At 47.0% G+C, this 18,315-nt stretch overlaps 1 protein-coding gene across 3 annotated transcripts in view; it reads right to left on the reverse strand.

The window, feature by feature from the left end:
* Window positions 1-2,629: 2,629 nt before the first annotated feature.
* Window positions 2,630-18,315, reverse strand: part of RFT1 (RFT1 homolog) — a 36,376-nt gene continuing 20,690 nt past the window's right edge. Inside the window, exons 8-13 of one of the 3 annotated variants that reach the window (XM_059161170.1) lie at window positions 16,755-16,805; window positions 15,131-15,261; window positions 13,826-13,970; window positions 9,391-9,496; window positions 3,402-3,651; window positions 2,630-3,098 (exon numbers count right to left, since the gene is read on the reverse strand). In XM_059161170.1, the coding sequence (XP_059017153.1) occupies window positions 2,931-3,098; window positions 3,402-3,651; window positions 9,391-9,496; window positions 13,826-13,970; window positions 15,131-15,261; window positions 16,755-16,805 (851 nt within the window). In that variant the 3' untranslated portion in view covers window positions 2,630-2,930. Of the gene's footprint in view, window positions 3,099-3,401; window positions 3,652-3,690; window positions 3,795-9,390; window positions 9,497-13,825; window positions 13,971-15,130; window positions 15,262-16,754; window positions 16,806-18,315 lie in introns of all 3 variants that reach the window. The other 2 variants (XM_059161171.1, XM_059161172.1) reach the window with 2 other exon arrangements.

The raw sequence follows: 18,315 nt of genomic DNA on the forward strand, positions 1-18,315 counted from the left end.
CCCAGGCACAGCATCCGTGTGCGGAGAAAAGTTACCATAAGGAATAAAGACGGTTCACGTACTCAAGCCATTGGCCTACCTTCCTTTTGGAATTTTTTTTCTTCTTTGAAAGGAAGAGATGCAAAAATAATGGATTTGTTTGAAAATCAGGAGACTGACATGAAACCGGCAACACAAACTCATGATGAAAGGAGGCAGGCAGGAGGGCGTGCCCTGCTGGCATCAGGCTGGCGGGTGGCCGCGAGTGGGACAGAGCACACAGCACCTCCGAGCCAGGAGTGAGCAGGAACTGGCAAGGCAGCAGCAGCCCCTTACAGAGCGACCCAAGAGGCCCAATCTGAAGTTACCAGTTCGAAGGCACAGCCAGAGCAGCACAGAAGGAATGCCGCTATTTCCACCATCAAAGCTTCTTCGTTTCATAAAAGGATGTGCTTTACAAACTTGTTTCCATGGAGAAGGAGCCTCATGATATCTTAAGTGGTACTTAAAGCCAAACGTGTGAATCCCCCCAGAAGCCCTTTGGGGAAAGCAAGGCAGCTCAGCACACGTGTATGCAAGCTCCCTGGGGCACCCGTGTGGCTTCAGGAAGTCAGGAAGGGAAAGCTCCAGAGGCAGAGCTCAGGCCCAACTGCACTTCCTGGAGGTGGCCAGTGGGTGGCGGCAGAGGTCGGTGAAGTGCAGAGGGCCGGCTACCTCCGGGCAGACAGCCCAGGGGGGAGGTGCTAGTGGTAAGTAAACACCCGCTTCCCATGGGGCTTTTCCTATAAACAGGGAAGTAGGATGTGGGAAGGAGCCCCAGTCTGCCGGCCCGGCTGGCCATCTTTCAAGAGGAGCTGCTCCTGCCTATAGCGGCCCCATGCGAACAGAAGCGCCGGTGGGACAGCGTTGGACGAGGCAAGGCCAGGCGGGCACTGTCAGGCACAGCCTCTCTCCACGCCGGAGAGCAAAGCAGAGCAGAAACCTGAGTGGGCCTGCTCCCGAGCTGGGGGGCTGGCAGTGTCCAGGCAACAGCGACTCTTCCTGGAGCAGAAGACGGACATTGTGGACAACAGGTCTCAGGCCCTGATGCAGGTGAGGGCGATGGGTTGTGCCAACCTTGGTTCGCTAACAAAGCTGATCCCAGAGCCCTGCCCCCAGAGACAATGGTTGCGAAGGTCTGGAATGGGTCCTGGGAACCTACATTTCTGACTCACCACCAGCGCTTCTGAGGCAGGCAGTTGCAGGGCCTCGCTTGGGGTCTGGGGTGGAGTGGGCATGGGGTGGGTAACAGGGTTCTGGGGGAGGGAGTGGGTCTCCAGGGTGGCAGGGAAGGAACTTGTGAGGGCTAAGGTTCACTTCCGTGCATCGAGACAAAACTACATGAGAGGGAGGAGGTCTGCCTCAGTGTGTGCCGCCCCCACCCACCCTAGGGCTCCCCACCATGGGACAATCGGTTCTTCTGAGGCAGCCTGACCGAGCCTCATAAGACCATAACCACGGCCATGCTTCTGGAGGGTCTCTAACTGGTCAGGATACCTTATGTGTAGCTATTTTTCCAACTAGTGGGAAGCATTCTCCCTTTGAATATATAAAATGCCCAAGTGCCTGGGTGCTAGTCTCAGTGTGCTGATGGGTCTTGATCCTTATCCCTTCGGCTCTGGCTCCTGGCCAGTGGATTTAAATATGTGCATTCTAGCCAAACCTCCCTCTGATGCAAGGTGCCCTGCTCTCTGGGTGTAAACAGCAAGTTTGGGACATCAAGCCCAGATGACTACTGTTATCATCCCACTGTCTGTGCACGTAGCTGCAAAGGTGAATCACACCCAAAAGGAATACATTATCGAAAGAAGAAAGATGCCTTGTCACCTCAGAACATTGCCCAACAATGTTGCCTGCTAGGTGCACGATGCGGGATGCAGGGAGGTGGGCCTCAGCCTGGGCTCACACTGCTGGCTGGAGCACCAGGCCCTCAGGCTTGCCACACTGGTCCTGAAGCTGTCATTCAGGTCTACTGACCAGTGCAGGAAGCAATGGGTCAGTGGGAAGGGCTTGCCATATAGCACTTACCCCAATTTGTTTGAGGGGAAATCATACACCACTTCACCGTTGGCTGCCATCCGTGCAATCCCCACATGAGCAGTGTTTCCTTCAGGGGCCGAGGTAGCTCACACCAGATCTCTGCTTCCTTCAGAGCCTTCTCTGTCATGTGGCAGGCCAGGGGTCTGGCGCCAACCTGCACTGGCTCTGGGAAGGCACGCGGTCAAGGGCACGCGCAATGACGATGAGGTGAGAGACTCTCCCTAGCTAACTCTGGAAAAAGCAACCTGAAAAACTTTGTATTCATTTCCTGGATTTCTCATTGAGAAATGTCATTCCCTCTCTAAAAAGCCAGACCACAGGGTTTGCATGGGGGAAGCCACAACTCCTGGGCCACCTCTGGTCTCATTCGGTGCACAACATTAGGTCTCCTTCCTGCTTTTACAGTGGCATGTTCCTGTGACATGTAAAATGGCTACCTCTCTCTTTCTGGCCCAGATTATTGTTAACTATCATATCCAAGATACAGTTTGTTGCCTTATGGAGCTCCTTAGGTCAATTACGCCTAAAAGGAATACATTAACCAAAAAGAAAATTGTTGATGAGAACAAAATGGTGACAAAAATAATGTATCTATTTTTAAAGAGTCTCTGGTCTTCTTAGACCAGAACTGGAACTCCTTAGAACTTCTTAGAACTGGAACTCCTCCTTCCTGCTTGAGGCTTCAAACGGATGGCATTCAAGCCGGCGCTTTTCTCCGACGTCTCGCCCACCGGGGTCGGTCCTCCCCCACTTCGGTCAGTCCTCCCCCACTGCAGACCCCTCAGCAGGGCTCTCCTGCACGGCTAATGCGTTCTGCCCACAAAACCGCCCCACAGCTGGTCCAGGTGCCACAGGTATCCATGCCTCTGAGGTCACGAGGTTTTGTCGGCCAGTCTGGACCCACCGAACTGAGTCCTCAAGAAGTTTATCAGCTTGGTCTCTGTGAGGAACGCCGTCCCAAGCGTCACTCCCAGACAGAAGGCCCCCACAGCAATGTGTGCCAGCCTGGCTGGCCAGCCCTGCTCACAGCAGAGGAACACCTGCGGAGAGATACCACCGTCACCACTCGGGCCCCTCTACCTGGCCATAGGGGGCAAGCCGGGGGAGCAGAGGCCCAGCCGCTCCAGGCTGGAGTCAGATATGACGGCTGCATACCGAGGGGCTAACTCTGTTCCTACCGGTGACTCAGTTTGGCCACATCTATCAAGACATGCTGTCTTTGAGGCTTGGGGAAGGGGGAAGAGGAGGCAGCTACTTGCCCAGCTGGTCCAGGAAGAGCAGAGCCAGCGAACAATGGGCAAACTGCAAAAGTATGGGGGTGGGGGGCCTGCAGGGGCTCTCACCTCAGAAACACTGGTAATCCCACCACTGAGGGCGAATGCCCCGAGGAGGGCGGGTGACAGGTACAGGCCCGCCAGAGGCCTATGGGGGCTCCTTCCATAGTAGCGGTGGATGAACCAAAGGCTCTGTGTGATGCGAACGCCCATGTTAAAGCAGTTGGCCAAGATGAAGCCCACGCTGCCGCACCATCGGGTCAGGAGGTAGGATAACCCCAGGAATGAAGACGAGAGGGCCAGCATTGTGAAATTGTACCTGCGGAGAGGGAGAGCAGCAAAGCGGGGGAGTGGGTACCTTGTCCTGAACAAGCCTGCTCCAAAACGAGCGGCTGTGACCATGGAATCCCAGAGAGCACCTCTGAGCAGCAGTAACCCAGCTGGTTTTCTTAGCTGTGAACACTGTATGGAGAAGAATGAGGAAATGAACAACTCAAGGTATTATGGTTTTTAAGGATCACTGATTAGTTTAAGTGACATTTTGTGATCCAAACACATAAAAATCCTGTTCAGCCCAAGTATTGAATGTGAGGCACAAGAATATGACACGGATAATAATTATACGTGAACGCCAACTCTGTGACAGCCCGTCAGGAGCACAGGCCTATGCTGATGAGTGAACACACGTGACCCTTGCCCTGTGAGATCTGGCTGCATTTCAGAGACAAGGAAACCAGGCACAGGGAGGCTGGGCAATTTGCCTAAGGAGTGACCTGACTCTGGTCCCTCAACTTAAGGAAATGCACACCATTTCCCTTGGGGAAATGGAGAAACCCTATAACCTTGGCCTGTAGCGCTCACTTGAAGTAAGTAACCCGCCTTCAAAATGACATGCACACAGGGAGTAAGGCCGGAACCATGACAGTGACCTTCAGACTCTTACACATCTTTTCTGTGTCCAGAGCTCTCTGGATTCCTCACTGGATAGATGATGCTACCCTTCCACTTAGTTAGCTTAGTTACCTTCAGTCCTCACCAAGGGAAACTAAGTTTCAGCAAAGATGAAACAGCTGCTGTAGTCCTCCAAAAGGCTTGTAGCAGAGCCACAGCATTGGGTTTCTGCTTAGTGAGCAGCAGGCAATTCTAATACAGAGTTGTTGAGGGAAGCAAACTGTTAGGTCCCCCAGCCCTGTCTGCTAGGTTAGGGAGGCCACTCAGGTTCCGCACATGAGGGGGTGGTAAGAAAGCCACTGTGTCTGCTGAATGCCCAGGTACTAGTTCTTGGGCTGACCAAGCCCAAGATGCTATAGAGATATACTTTATCAGAGGGGGTGATACTACTACTACCACTACTATTACTATTACTACTACTACTACTACTACCACACACACACACACACACTCCCCCAACAGGGGAGGTGTGCTTTTCCCTAACTACTGACCAATGATCAGAAGGGCCAACTTCATAACAAGCCACTGAGGGTGGGGGCCATCCCAAACGGGTTAGTTATCTGACCTCTTTTCCAAAAAAGAACAGAGATGTATGGTCTTTCTTCCCCCCAGAAACCATCTCAAATCCTTGGAGTGGGGACTATAGATGCACAAACTTTCAAAGTCATCCTCACCCAGCTCCAAGTAAAATGTCAATAATGAATGAAATCAGTAGTTAATTTATGCTAATTCAACAGTGTGGCTTCTTTGGTGTGGCCATTTGGGAAGAGCTGATAATGGGGTCCACTGTTTTTCACTAGAATAGGGCTCTACAGCTGTGGAACTTTCCAGAACTCACAAATCTAGAGCCTTAAAAGCATAATCCACTTCAGGAAAAAAAGAAATTTAAAGATGCAATTAAAATACCACTTTTTTAAATTGAATAAACCTGTTGCAAGAGGGTTCTCTTACAAATGAAAATAAAGGTAAACAAAATTGCTTTGATCTCCACAGTACCACTGAAGTTCACATAAAAGGCAAAGGTTCCTGTTCTATCCCACAACTCCATGGGATCTGTAGAACACTGAATTTCATACAAAATAGTCAGTAATGATATTTATACTGGTGTATATTAAAACTGATGGAAATTGAACACGAGGTAAAGCAGATGAATTTACCTTGAGATTTGTAAGCTAGCAACCAATATTAGGATTGAGAAATTGATGGCTATCAGATAACCTTTTAAGTGTGAAGATGAAAAATTAAAATTGGCTTTGATCAGAATTTTAAATGCTTTATCTGTGGTATCTGTGATCATTATGAACCCACAAGCCACCTTGGGGAAAAAATATGGTTGGCTTTACTTAAAAGTACACCATTGCTCATTCCAAGTCTTAAGTCATCTTGGGTGAACTCACCTTATCCATTCCTACAGGCTACTGAGAAAAATAATGTAGTTGGTGTCAATACCAGTTTATAGTTTCAGATCTAACCTTAGGTGTTGTCTACAGTCACTTTTCTTACCATTCCACCATAAACTTGCTGGCCCATCAACGGCACCCATCTTGATGTCAAGCATAGCACCACACTGTGTTTCTATCTTATCTTCAGTAGACAGGTTTCTGTTTCCCAGGGCGAATTTGAGTGTGGGAAACACAAAAGAGGAACTTCCCCAATTCTAAGTTTGCTGACCCAACCCGCAGTTTGATTTCAAAATCTAACTGCTGGTTTCCTTGAACCAGTTTTTGTATTTTTTTCCAGGGGTCTTAAGCTCAGTTAAATGATTTCCAGAAAACTTAGGCTCAAAATTTCTTGAGACCTAAATTCCTTTCCACTCAGAAAGAGATCCTAAACCATATATATTTTGTGTGTATAGACTGTTTACCTAAAGGAATAAATGCTTATTAAACTAAAAAAAAAAAAGCCACTTTTAAAATCAATGCAAAATTAGTGACAATAATGACTATTTTTTAAGGTTCAGTTAACATAAATAGTCAGTTATTATTTACTTATAAAACAGTCAACGCTTAGTTCTTCCATGGCCCCAAGAAGATACTGGGATTAAAATCAGGCTTATTAAGAGACGGCAGGGCAAGGATGTTGACCATGGCAACAACCAAAGCGCCCGCCAGTGGGTGCTGGCTGAACACATCAAGACCCGCCATCCATCAGTGTAGCCTCGGCAGCCACGGAAGGGATGGCGCCAGTCTCTTACCGCCAAAGTGAGAAGATCGCGCTCACCCTTCACTTCTTGAGTTACGGGGTCCAGTTCCAAGGTGGGCATTCACAAGCCAGCAAATCAGACAGTCTTGGGCTTTTGCATCGCTGACCTCTGTGCCTGGCAGACTCTGCTTGGTCATCCAGCCTCAGCCCAACTGCCATCTTCCCAGAGGGGCCTCCCAACCTAAAAGAGCCCCACTCTCACTGCATAACCTAGTTTTAGTTATCCATATGGTGCAGTATTTCCTTATTTATTTACTTGTTTGCTGTCTGCCTCTCCGACGTCAGCTCCAGGAAAGCAGGGATCTCGTCTGTCTTTTTACTGCTATGTTCCTGGGACTTAAAATGAGGCCTGATAGAGTAGAGGCTCAAAAAGCACTTGTCAAATGAACAAAAGAAACTGAGACACCCTTAACAAAACAGAACAAAATTCTTCAATGGGGCGGGTTGAAAAACCCGTCAGTCATATTCGATATATATTATGTAGTTATTAACAAAAAAGCAACTTGGAATTCAAAGGATGTTCTAATATTTCACATCCAATCAAATGCCCTATTTTTATTTAGAAAAACATGGATTGACCTGAAGTTAAGTAAAAGCCCATGATTTGATCAATATGGTATTTTTTTTTTTCAATTCAGAATCTGAAATGTAGGGGCGCCTGGGTGGCTCAGTGGGTTAAAGCCTCTGCTTTCGGCTCAGGTCATGATCCCAGGGTCCTGGGATCGAGCCCCGCATCGGGCTCTCTGCTCAGCAGGGAGCCTGCTTCCTCCTCTCTCTCTGTCTGCCTCTCTGCCTACTTGTGATCTCTGTCTATCAAATAAATAAATAAATCTTTAAAAAAAAAAAAAAGAATCTGAAATGTAAATCAATGATGGCCTTTAATGAAGCTACCCAATCCCACCATAAAAATCCTTACTAGAGTTTGGTAGTCTGGTAGTTTGGTAGTCTGGTTAAATTCACAGAGATGAAAAAATGCTGGGGTCTGTGATGAGCCCAGGTGCCATGTGCTCAGACCACAGCTGGGGGCTGGGCCAGGGGCCCAGACAGGACCTAGGCTACTGTGGTTAATACACATAGGAAGACCATGTTTAAAGTCACATTTAACTCTTTGGGGAAGTGCGTTACTGCAGATGAAAAGTACATTAGAAGGCGCACTGGGTCTATCTTTTCTCTATATTAACTACTCATATCATGAAAATAATTTTCCAGATGTTTATGTATCATCAAAATCCTATTACAACTAACTTAAAAAGTTGTTTCTTTTGGTTCAATGCTATGTAAGAGGAAAGAAAGCAACTAGCCACTGGTCTTTATTCCCTCGTGGTTTGATTGTAAGATCCATTTTTAACATTTTAAGCAGGCTTAATGCTGACTCTCCCCCTCCACACTAACGCTGAAATTATTACCACAAAATTCCCTTCAAAGAGGTGGATTCCTAGTCCAGAGCTCTTTCCACCAGGGCTCAGCGCCTCCTTTAGTATACTTCACATTGTATCTAAAAATTATCTCCTGTTTGAAGCACCTTTTAAATAAAAACACATTATCTCAAAATCAAACTTAAATCGGCCTTTTCATCTATGAAAAAAATAAGGGGTGAGGAGGATGGCCTCGAAGTAGTTTGCCAGCGATGTATTTAACTCTCTGATGTAAAAACCCTATCTGGACAAATATTTGAAAACTATGGGCTGGGAGCTAAAAGTGGGCAGGGAAATCAACTGACTCAGAGAATGAGTCATGACATGGCAGTCTGAAAAATGAAATAAAACGGAAGTAAAATCCATCAGTGCGTCCTGCATGTACCTGGGGCATTACTGCTTTGTGAAAGCTCCACTCAGTCACGCCCACCGGCCTCTGTAGAGTCACAGGGCTCCGAGTGGTTTTACTGATAAGCTGGTCTGGGCCCGAAGTTTCTAACGCCCTATCATCAGAAATCTCCTGGGGCTGTGATGAGGTTCCTTGGCCCAAGCCCTTCAGTGCTAGTACAGTTGGTCTAGGCACTCAAGGCCTTACAGAGACAGCACGAAAGCCCCCAGGAGACCCTGGCGTCAGTGGGCACAGGGATAACAAGGACCGCATGCCCGATGCCCGATTCCCTCTAGCCACCCCTCTGCTGTCTTTGCCTTCTGTTCCTCTCCTTTTCCTCTGTCAATTCTATCCTTCTCCTCAACCTCATCTGCCAGCGGCGGCGCCTCCATGCCGCTTTTGGCGTTTGGAACACGCCCTGGGTGTGGGTCGGAAGCTCTTAGCCAGTTCCCACAGAATCCCTGAGGGGGTTGCTGGTCTGCAGGTGGCTAGGAGATGGGGTGGAGGAAGGGCAGACAAGAATCCGCACATCTAACAAGCTCCACAGGGGACCGTGACAGGCACACAAGCAGTGTCAGGCACCACTGTCTGACGTACCAGGGCAGAGGTCCTGATATGGAGTCAACGGACAGGAAAAAATGGTGGCAAAATGTGTATGTGCACTTGGGCCTTTCTCGGAGGAGAGATGACACAGACTCCTGAGCTTCTCCAGGCCCTAGGAGAGTCTCGGGGGTAGGATGCTATATCTTGAAGAAGCTCCATGATAACCCACTGGGGCGCTGGGCATGGAGGCAGAAGAGGGGAGCTTGTCTTGTGCCTGTCACTGCAAACCTAGGCTAACACAGCCCTTCAGGACCCAGGTTTCTCCCTCCTCCGAAGGGAGGTGAAGGGCAGCTGCCACCCCAGTCCTGCGTGGGGAGAACTCGCCGCATGGCTCCCGAGCCAGCACTGGCCACCCAGCAACGGTGCCACACCAGCGGGGAGCGCTACCTCTACAAGGCTTTCTGGGAACACATGTTCAGGATGAAAGAAAAGAAGACAGGCAAGTTACTTCAGTTTGGCCCAAGGCCGTGATTAAAGGCAAGTCTTTCTGGGTACCTACCTGTCGACCTCCTCTTTGCTCATGGCAGCAAATGTGAAACACTCGGTCACTCCGTTGATGGCAAGCAGGAGGACATAGAGACAGTAGGAACGCAGCAAAATAGGACCTATAAGGAAACAACCCACTGAGACTCTAGAGTCTCTCTAGACTCTAGAGCCCAGACAGGAGGTCTGCATGTACCAGAACTGGGTCAGGAGCCCAGCTGGTGTCATCAATAGGCAGACACACACTTGAGCCTATGGTCTTAATCCTGGAAGGACTTCTAGTACTCCATGGCACTGATTAAAATAAACAGTTGAAAAAGAAGGGGCAATTATAGGGGAGGGTATGTGATATGGAGTGTACTGTGAAATGTGTAAGCATGATCCACAGACCTGTACCCCTGGGGCAAATAATTCATGTTAATAAAAATAATAATAATAAAAAAAAACCAATGAAAGGGCAATTAAGAATAAACTTCCAGGGGGGCCTGGGTGGAGCAGTCAGCTTAGTGTCTGACTTTTGGTTTCTGCTCAGGTCATGGTCTTGGGGTCCTGGGACTGAGTCCCATATTGGGATCCCTGCTCAGCATGGAAGCAGCTTGTCTCTCTCCCTCCCCTGCTGTGTGCATTCTCTCTCAAATAAATAAATAAAATCTTAAAAAAAAAAAAAAAAAAAAAAGGGAATAGATCTACAAATGTCTCGCTTAACAAAATGTTATCTGCCAAGGAAGCAAATCTTCTTGCTTCTTAAACTAACATGAAGAGGTCTGGTGGTTTGAGCACTCAAGGGCCCCGCATAGCAAGAGAACTTGGCCCTGAAGACAAGACCATGGGGAGAAGCCCAGGACTTGGGAGCAGCAAAACACTAGAGACAGAACACACCTACAAATCTGCAGAGAGAATCAGAATAACCATGACATTTTCTTCTAAAACATGGTGATGCAGACCTATAGCTGATAAAAAAAATCTGCTAACAAAAGACTGTGAGCCTTAAAAATGGAATGGGTCGGGGTGCCTGGGTGGCTCAGTGGGTTAAAGCCTCTGCCTTTGGCTTGGGTCATGATCTCAGGGTGCTGGGATCGAGCCCCGCATCGGGCTCTCTGCTCAGCAGGGAGTCTGCTTCCCGCGCCCCCCCCCCCGCCTGCCTCTCTGTCTACTTGTGATCTCTGCCTGTAAATAAATAAATAAAATCTTTTTGAAAAAATAAAACAGAATGGGTCCTCTCTTTTGGGAGGGCCATTACCAAGAGGCAGCCAAGTAACTTCTAACAAAACAACCTATGACCCAGCAATCCCACTCCTAAATATACAACCAACAAAAATAAATGTACATGTTCACATAAGCACTTGTACAAAAATGTCCATAGAAGCTTTACCTATAATAGTCCAAACTGACCATCAACAAGAGAAAGAATAAATAAACTATGGGTATCCATATAAAGAAATACCTTTCAGAGAAGGAATCCAAGAGGAAAAAAGTACTGATCCATGCAAATATATGGATGAATCCCCAAAAATATATCTTGAGAGAAAGAAGCCAAACACCAAAGTGTCCATGGTGTATGATTTCATTGGGACAAGGATCTGGGACAAGGAAGTCCCTTTTAAAAGCAATACTAATCTGGGGTGCCTGGGTGGCTCAGTTGGTTAAGCGTCTGACTTGGTTTTGGCTCAGGTTATGATCTTGGGGTCATGGGATCAAGCCCCATGACGGGCTCTGCACAGAGCATGGAGTCTGCTTCTCCCTCTGCCCCTCCCCCTGCTCAGGCTCTCTCTCTCTCTCTCTCGCTCAAGTGAAAAAAATGATAAAAACAGTACTATTCTATGGTGATAGAAATCAGAAGAGTGGTTGCCTCTGAGATGGAGAATGGGCAGTTGACTGGAAAGAGTCCTGAAAGAACTTTCTTGGGTAAAGGAAAGGTTGCAGATCTTAACCAGGATGTTGGCCCCCACCGAGGCAGCGTCCAGGTCCCACATATGGAAATGACAGCACGGGGGATAGGGGCTCAAAGAGGCCAGTTCCGGTCATAGGTAAGTCCACTTCCCAGGTGAGGACAAAGACTGATAGGCAACTGGGACAACTGAAGACAGCAGTGTTGCAAGTTTCACTTTCCAAACTCAGGTGGGGGCACCTGGGTGGCTCAGTTGGTTAAGCGGCTGCCTTTAGCTTGGGTCATGATTCCAGAGTCCTGGGATTGAGCCCCGCATCAGGCTCCCTGCTCAGCGGAGAGCCTGCTTCTCTCTCTCCCTCTCCCTGCCTCTCTGCTCACTTATGTTCTCTCTCTACCAAATAAATATATAAAATCTTAAAAAAAAAAAAAAAAAACCAATTCAGGTGATTCGGTTGAGCCACAGAAAGTTGCCATTCTTTTCTCATTAAGCCAGGCTAGAGACAGTCAAGTTTTGTGAAGTTTTTTTTTTTTTTTTTTAAGATTCTATTTATTTATTTAGAGAAAGAGCGAGCACATGAGGCAGGGGAAGGAAGAGGGAGAGGGAAAAAATCTCAAGAAGACCCAATGCTGAGTGCAGAGCCCCACACAGGGCTCAATCCCACCACCCTGAGATCATGACTTGAGCCAAAAATCAAGAGTCAGAGGCTTCACTGATTGAGCCCGCAAGGTGCCCCAAGCTGTGTGGAGTATTTAGGTGAATGAAGACTAGCAGGGGAGAGCACCAGCGTTCATCTTTTCCAGCACAGAAAAGATGTTTGGATCCACAGCACTAGTCTGAGGAGTTAGGAACAGGGCAAGGAGGTGCAGGGTGGCGTGGAGACGAGGGAAGGAAGCCAGCAGGGGCCCAGAGGGGATGGACTACCAGGAGCCACTGTGGGTTACAGAGAGCCCGAAGTTTGGTTAAAGTGTGAGGCAGCTACAATAAGGAGACAGATGCTAGAAGACCCTGTTGGGACAGTGACAATGATGGAGCCCTGGGCCAGAGATGACAGTGGTACTGGCTCACCAGACAGCACATTCTTTCAGAGACTGAGAAACCAGATCATTCTTAAGACTTTCCTCTTTCAGAAGATGATACCAAGAGAGTATCTTTTTGCGTCTAAAATTCTTCTTCTTCTTATAGTGCTGTATTAGTTTCAGGTGTACAATACAGTGATTCAACAACTCTATACATTACTCAGTGCTCGTTGTGTTGAGACTAAAATTATTAATGGCTCTGACATAAGCCATTAGAAACAGAATTTACTACCTTAAAAAGCAACTACCACTGACCCTTTTAACCGATAACTCTTTCTACCAATGCTGAAAACTGGCACCAGCCTCTCACTCGCACCAAAGGCCCACACAGTCACAGCAGTCTGCTTCTAGACCTTCTAAGACTAAGTACGCCACCAGGTGAACACTGTGCTGATGGGACAGCCTTCTCCTCATGACCATGTCCTGTGACTGTGAGACAATCAAGGCTGTTCCCCGGGGATCACCTTTCTGGAGGGGCTGTGCTGCTGCAAAAACGGTTGAGTGCCCAGTGTCTGCACACGACTTACTGATGGCTTCCTGATGAGCCTCCCTGCCTGCCTGATGGAAACGCAGGTCTCACAGCACGAGCCCCAGGCAGCTGCAACCACATCATGGTTTCATAACAGGTGTTTCTACAAACTGAATGACCTTTGCTCTTGGGTAGAAACTCGGCCCTTCATCCCCTAATACCAAAGTCTGGGCCCATTATGGCGGAGACCGAAACATGTCAGCGAACTTGTAAAATGACATTTGAAAAAGCCCGTTATGTTGAGATAAAGCAGCAGAAAGAAGTCTTCAGAGTTCTTGTCTAGTGACACGAGGAACTGAAAGCATTTTTGCTGAACCCAAGATGAAATGGACTGCAAACGGACTGCCAGCCTATGGCCCAGCACATTTGAAACTGGTGAAGTCCCCAGGGCCTAGCAAGTGCCATGAGAGGCTCAGTGGCAAGGGTTCCAGGAGCTTCTAAGTTAGATACATTCATACTTTTGTCCTTCAAAAACCAAGAGTCACTGGATTAAATATCCCGTTTTGCTTGCTGAGATCAATTTGATTCTCTGCAAATGGCTCTGAGTTACCCTTCAGAGGCTCATGCATCAGGCTGGGAGATTTATGCGGCATTTGCTACCTTCAGACATGTTTAATATCAAGCGGAGACTCATTAGAGCCTGCTTTCTGCCTTCTTCCCCCACTCCAGAGGGTGTGCAGGGAGGTACCCAGCAAAACACATTTTAGGCCTGGGAGGAAAGCCAAGGATTCATAATGACTTCTCCAAGCGAGGTTGGGGGACTGACGGCCCAAACAGACAGTGCTAAAGCCCCAGACGGCACTGAGCTGTTTCTGACCTCATGTGAGAGCAATGGTCTCAGAGGCCCATGCACGGACACCGACAGACACCTACCTGTATGCACCCAAGTTTTTGAATTTTGTAAGACTCTTTTCTGTTCGCACAAAAGAACAAATCTGGCAAAACTCTTGTGCATACCTGATCCAGAGCTAAGCATAGCCCCTCCATAGATATCCAAAGCCAGCTGAGAATAGGCAAAGCCAAAAATGGTGATGGTCAGGCCAGTCAGCAGGGCCAGCTTGAGCAGCGACTCCAAAACCGTGGCGGCCACAGCAACGTCCTCCTGGGGCCAGGGGAGAGGGAAGGAAGTTGGGTGAATCATGAGCTAAAGAAAACTTTACATTTGCCCTTCTCTCTCTGCTGTCTCACAGATCACTCTTTCAACTGCTGAGAGGCATCCCTGCTTCTCTGCAGCCTGTGTGTGTTTTCATGTCAATTAGCACGAAGGAAATGAAGGGGAAAAGCCAATCTGTTCCTCCTCAGGTAGTGTGGGAGAGGGGTGGTTTTTAGCTCATTGGGGATACGTTTTCAAAGGTCGCTTAGGAAACATTCACTTTCCTCTCTGATATTTATTCTTAAATAGAGAGAAAAAAATTTTAATTCTTAAAAAGAATTTAAAAATTCTTAAATTTTAGGTTGCTAGCTGGCTTGCTTCATCAGAGTGCTTCTCCTGACAAACGTTTCCAAATCCTGATGCTTTTGTCGAAGTATGCTGAGGAAAATACTCCTAAATCAACCGAGAACCAGATTAGTTTGTTTCCAGATATTGTGCATAAATTGTATTTTGCAAAGTGTCTTCTAAGACATGTAAGAGGCCAGCTTAGCTTCCTTTTAACTCTCAGATAAGTCAGACATTTTCAACAGTTTCAGAAAAGGGAAGTTTCTACAATCAGATACGCCTGGATTAAAATCTTTTCTGCATTTGCCAATCAGAGTAGGTAGGTTCTCACGGTCAGAGTGCAGTCTGGGCACTTCATAATCTTTAAGAAGCTTAACCAACTGGTGTGGAGAGGGAAATGAAATGAGCAGGTCCTCTCTTCCCCACGCTGAATGCGAGCCTTGCTCCAGCCCTGGCATCCTTCAGCTCATGTTTGGATCTTGAGAATCTGAGGATGGAGGAGGCAATCTCAATCTTCCAGCTAAACCTAGACCATGGAAAGGGGGGGGTCTGTGCTACACTGGGGACAGCTGCAGAAAGTTCTGGATCAAGAATGAGGTCACAGAGAAGGATTAAGGGTAAGAAGGAAAGGGCCAGCCAGGGCAAAGGGAGGAGGCTGTGAAAGAAGTGAGCTCAGAGTCCTGCCATCATTCCATTCAGATGGAAGAATAAGAACCTAGAAGGAAATTTCAAACAGAGGGAAACTGACTGCTCTACATTTCAGTCTGCTTATCCCGCAACCGGAGAATTCACCTGAGAGAGAGTGACATTAGAACCAAGACTACCTGCTTCTGAAGTGTGGCATCCTTTCCTCTCTCCAGCACCTTAGCAAAGAATATGTAAAAACTCTCCTCTATTGGCTGGAAAATTAACCTGGCCACTAGAGAGCCAAGATTATTCACTATGTCATATACACCTAGAAGACAAAAAGGAAGAAACAACAATCCTTCTGGTTTTTCTATTTGAATTTCACAGCACCATTAACATTTTTTCTGACTTAATTTTTTAAATTAAACTGTTTGAGGTAATTATAGATTCACATGAAGTTTGAAAACATAACACATCCATTACCCAGTTTCCGGAACAGTAACATCTTGTGACAGTATTGGCCAATATCACCGCTAGGGTACTGACACTGATACAGTCAAATACCGAACATTCCCATCACTGGCACCTCTTTATAAAAATCATTAATGCTGGGGGCGCCTGGGTGGCTCAGTGGGTTAAAGCCTCTGCCTTCGGCTCAGGTCATGGTCCCAGGGTCCTGGGATCGAGCCCCGCACCGGGCTCTCTGCTCAGCAGGGAGCCTGCTTCCTCCTCTCTCTCTGCCTGCCTCTCTGCCTGCTTGTGATCTCTGTCTGTCAAATAAAGAAATAAAATCTTTAAAAAAAAAAAAAAATCATTAGTGCTGGGCACCTGGGTGGCTCAGTCAGTTGGGCGTCCAACTCTTGGTTTTGGCTCAGGTCAAGATCTCAGGGTCCAGGGACCCAGCCCTGCATCAGGCTCTGCAATCAGCAGGGAGTCAGCTTGAGGATTCTCTCCTTCTGCCCTCCCCTCACTCTCTCTAAGAAATAACTAAATTTTTAAAAAAATCATTAATGCAAAGTTGATTTTTGAAAATGTTTCTTTCCTCTACTTTAGCATTACAGTTAAAAATAAATATGAAGAGGGGCGCCTGGGTGGTTCAGTTGGTTAAGTGTTGGGACTTCAGCTCAGGTCATGATCTGAGAGTCCTGGGATCAAGCCCCACACTCAGATGTGAGTCTGCTTGAGGATTTGCTCTCTCTCTCCCTTTCCCTCTGCCTCCCCTCTGCTTATGTCTCTCTAAAATAAATACATAAGGGACACCTGGGTGACTCGGTTGGTTGGACAACTGCCTTCGGCTCAGGTCAGGATCCTGGAGTCCCAGGATTGAGTCCCGCATCAGGGTCCCAGCTCCATGGGGAGTCTGCTTCTCCCTCTGACCTTCTCCTTGCTTGTGCTCTCTCTCACTGTCTCTCTCTCAAATAAACAAATAAAATCTTTAAAATAAATACATAAAATCCTTAATAAATAAATAAGAAGAAAATATCAAGACCTATCTAGCTGTACAAACACAGGGCAGATCTGTGATTGTGATAATGAAGCTCCCTTTTCTCTTAGCACCCCAACCCTGCAATGGGCACCAGAGCTCTGCAGAAACCAGGGGACCTCTAAAGAGGACCTGCCACCCGAGTCACACGAGAGCGGGTAGTCAGTACACTGTAGATATCTGCAGATACCTGCGATTTTCAATCTTCAGGCATCATTTTATTACGGTCTCCATCTTTTATCATCATCAGGCTTATTTTTCATTAAATGTGTCAAACTGCTGGAAAAAATACTAGAAAGTATCTACTAATGGTATTCACTACAGAATTTTCATCTTACCCTGATCGCCAAAATTTAACACGTTCAAAAATGTCATTACGTATCGCTCACCTACAAACAGAGAAGTAAAATAATTAGCATTTTAAGAGGACATAATTTTGTTTTCTTTTTTCTTATTGTCTAGCAACTCTCCAGCTGGCAGATACTCTCAAAGGAGAAAAATTATATAATCAATTAAAGATATCTTCCTTGTCCTAATGTTGATTTCAAATAATTTCAAAATAGTAACAACTGGGAAAGTGGTAGGGCATTTACTGACAGCAAATATCCAAACCAGTTAAATTAAAAACGAAACAAAGTCAATAAAACCAGTCTAATAACTTAAAAAGCGGGGAAGGGGGAATTACAAAAATGTTAATAATGAAAATGATTGTTCCAAATTTTAAGTGTATGTTCTGTGAAATGAAAGGTCCATGATCATATGCACAAATGTGTCAAGTTGCCTCCCTGGGTGGAGAAAGCTCTATGGAGACTGGAAAGGCTTTGGAGCCTAAGCTCATGATTCAAATATAAGACAGGCTAATGCCTTCAAGATGAAGACACCAGTCTAGAGCCCCTCCCCCATCTTTCACACATTTTATTATCTGTTAGTGGAAAACACAACCCACTGTGGAGACGGAGCTCTGGAGTGACCATAGCCCTAACGGGCAAATTCTCACCTCCTTGCAACCTGCTCAAAAAGGAAAGCAATCTTCAGAGACCAGAAGAAGTGAGGATCTTCTCTTAAGACTCCCTTCAGTCCCAGTCTCCCTGCACTCTCCTAGCACTGCAGCAGTGGCAGGGCCTCTGCAGGTCCTCTCGGGCGTGGCTCACAGTACAGTACTCGCTCCTGTCCACATCTCTGCACTGCCCTGATCCATCCTCACTGCTAACAGTCCCAGTTTCAGCAATACAGATCTTAAGGCAACCCCTGCTTCCATACCTTTAAATTGCTCTTTGGTGTTTACAAAAAGTCCAGGCTCCTTAACTCTGCATTTGAGGCCTTTTATAAGTTGACCCCAGACTATCTTTTTGGTCTTTCTTCGGCAAACTCATCCTGACCTCCCGGCATTACATTGTCATCCTCTGCTTTACCTGATCAGGTTTTAGCCCCTCCGGGTCTGGAGCCCCTCCTGCTCCCAGCCTCTGTTTTTAGCACTGCTGGCTATCTAGACTGGCTTCTTTGTAGGGACCTCCCTGTGCCCTGGTAAAATTGGCCTCTCTTCCCACACTCTGTAAGCTCCCTGGAGGCAGGAAACACATCTCCCTCATTTCTCTGTCCCTGGTTTCCTAGCAGAGCTCCAGGAAATGCAATGGCATTTGAAAGACACTAATATTTCCAAGTACAGACCTCACAGCCCTGGCTCATAACTAACCACACAAAAATCTTCAGTCTTGAGTGAGAGAATGAGCTCCTTGAGGCTGTGGCCTATAATTCATTCATCTGTGTACTCTCAGCACCTGGCACACAGTGTTCAGGAAATGTGGGGGCAGAGGTAAAAGCATCTATATTTTTGCTATTACAATGAACGATTTCAACTTTTTTTTTAGCATTGTAGTTTTTACATAAGAAGAATTTGGG

This window comes from Mustela lutreola, chromosome 2 (genome assembly GCF_030435805.1).
Source record: "Mustela lutreola isolate mMusLut2 chromosome 2, mMusLut2.pri, whole genome shotgun sequence".
NCBI lineage: Eukaryota > Metazoa > Chordata > Mammalia > Carnivora > Mustelidae > Mustela > Mustela lutreola.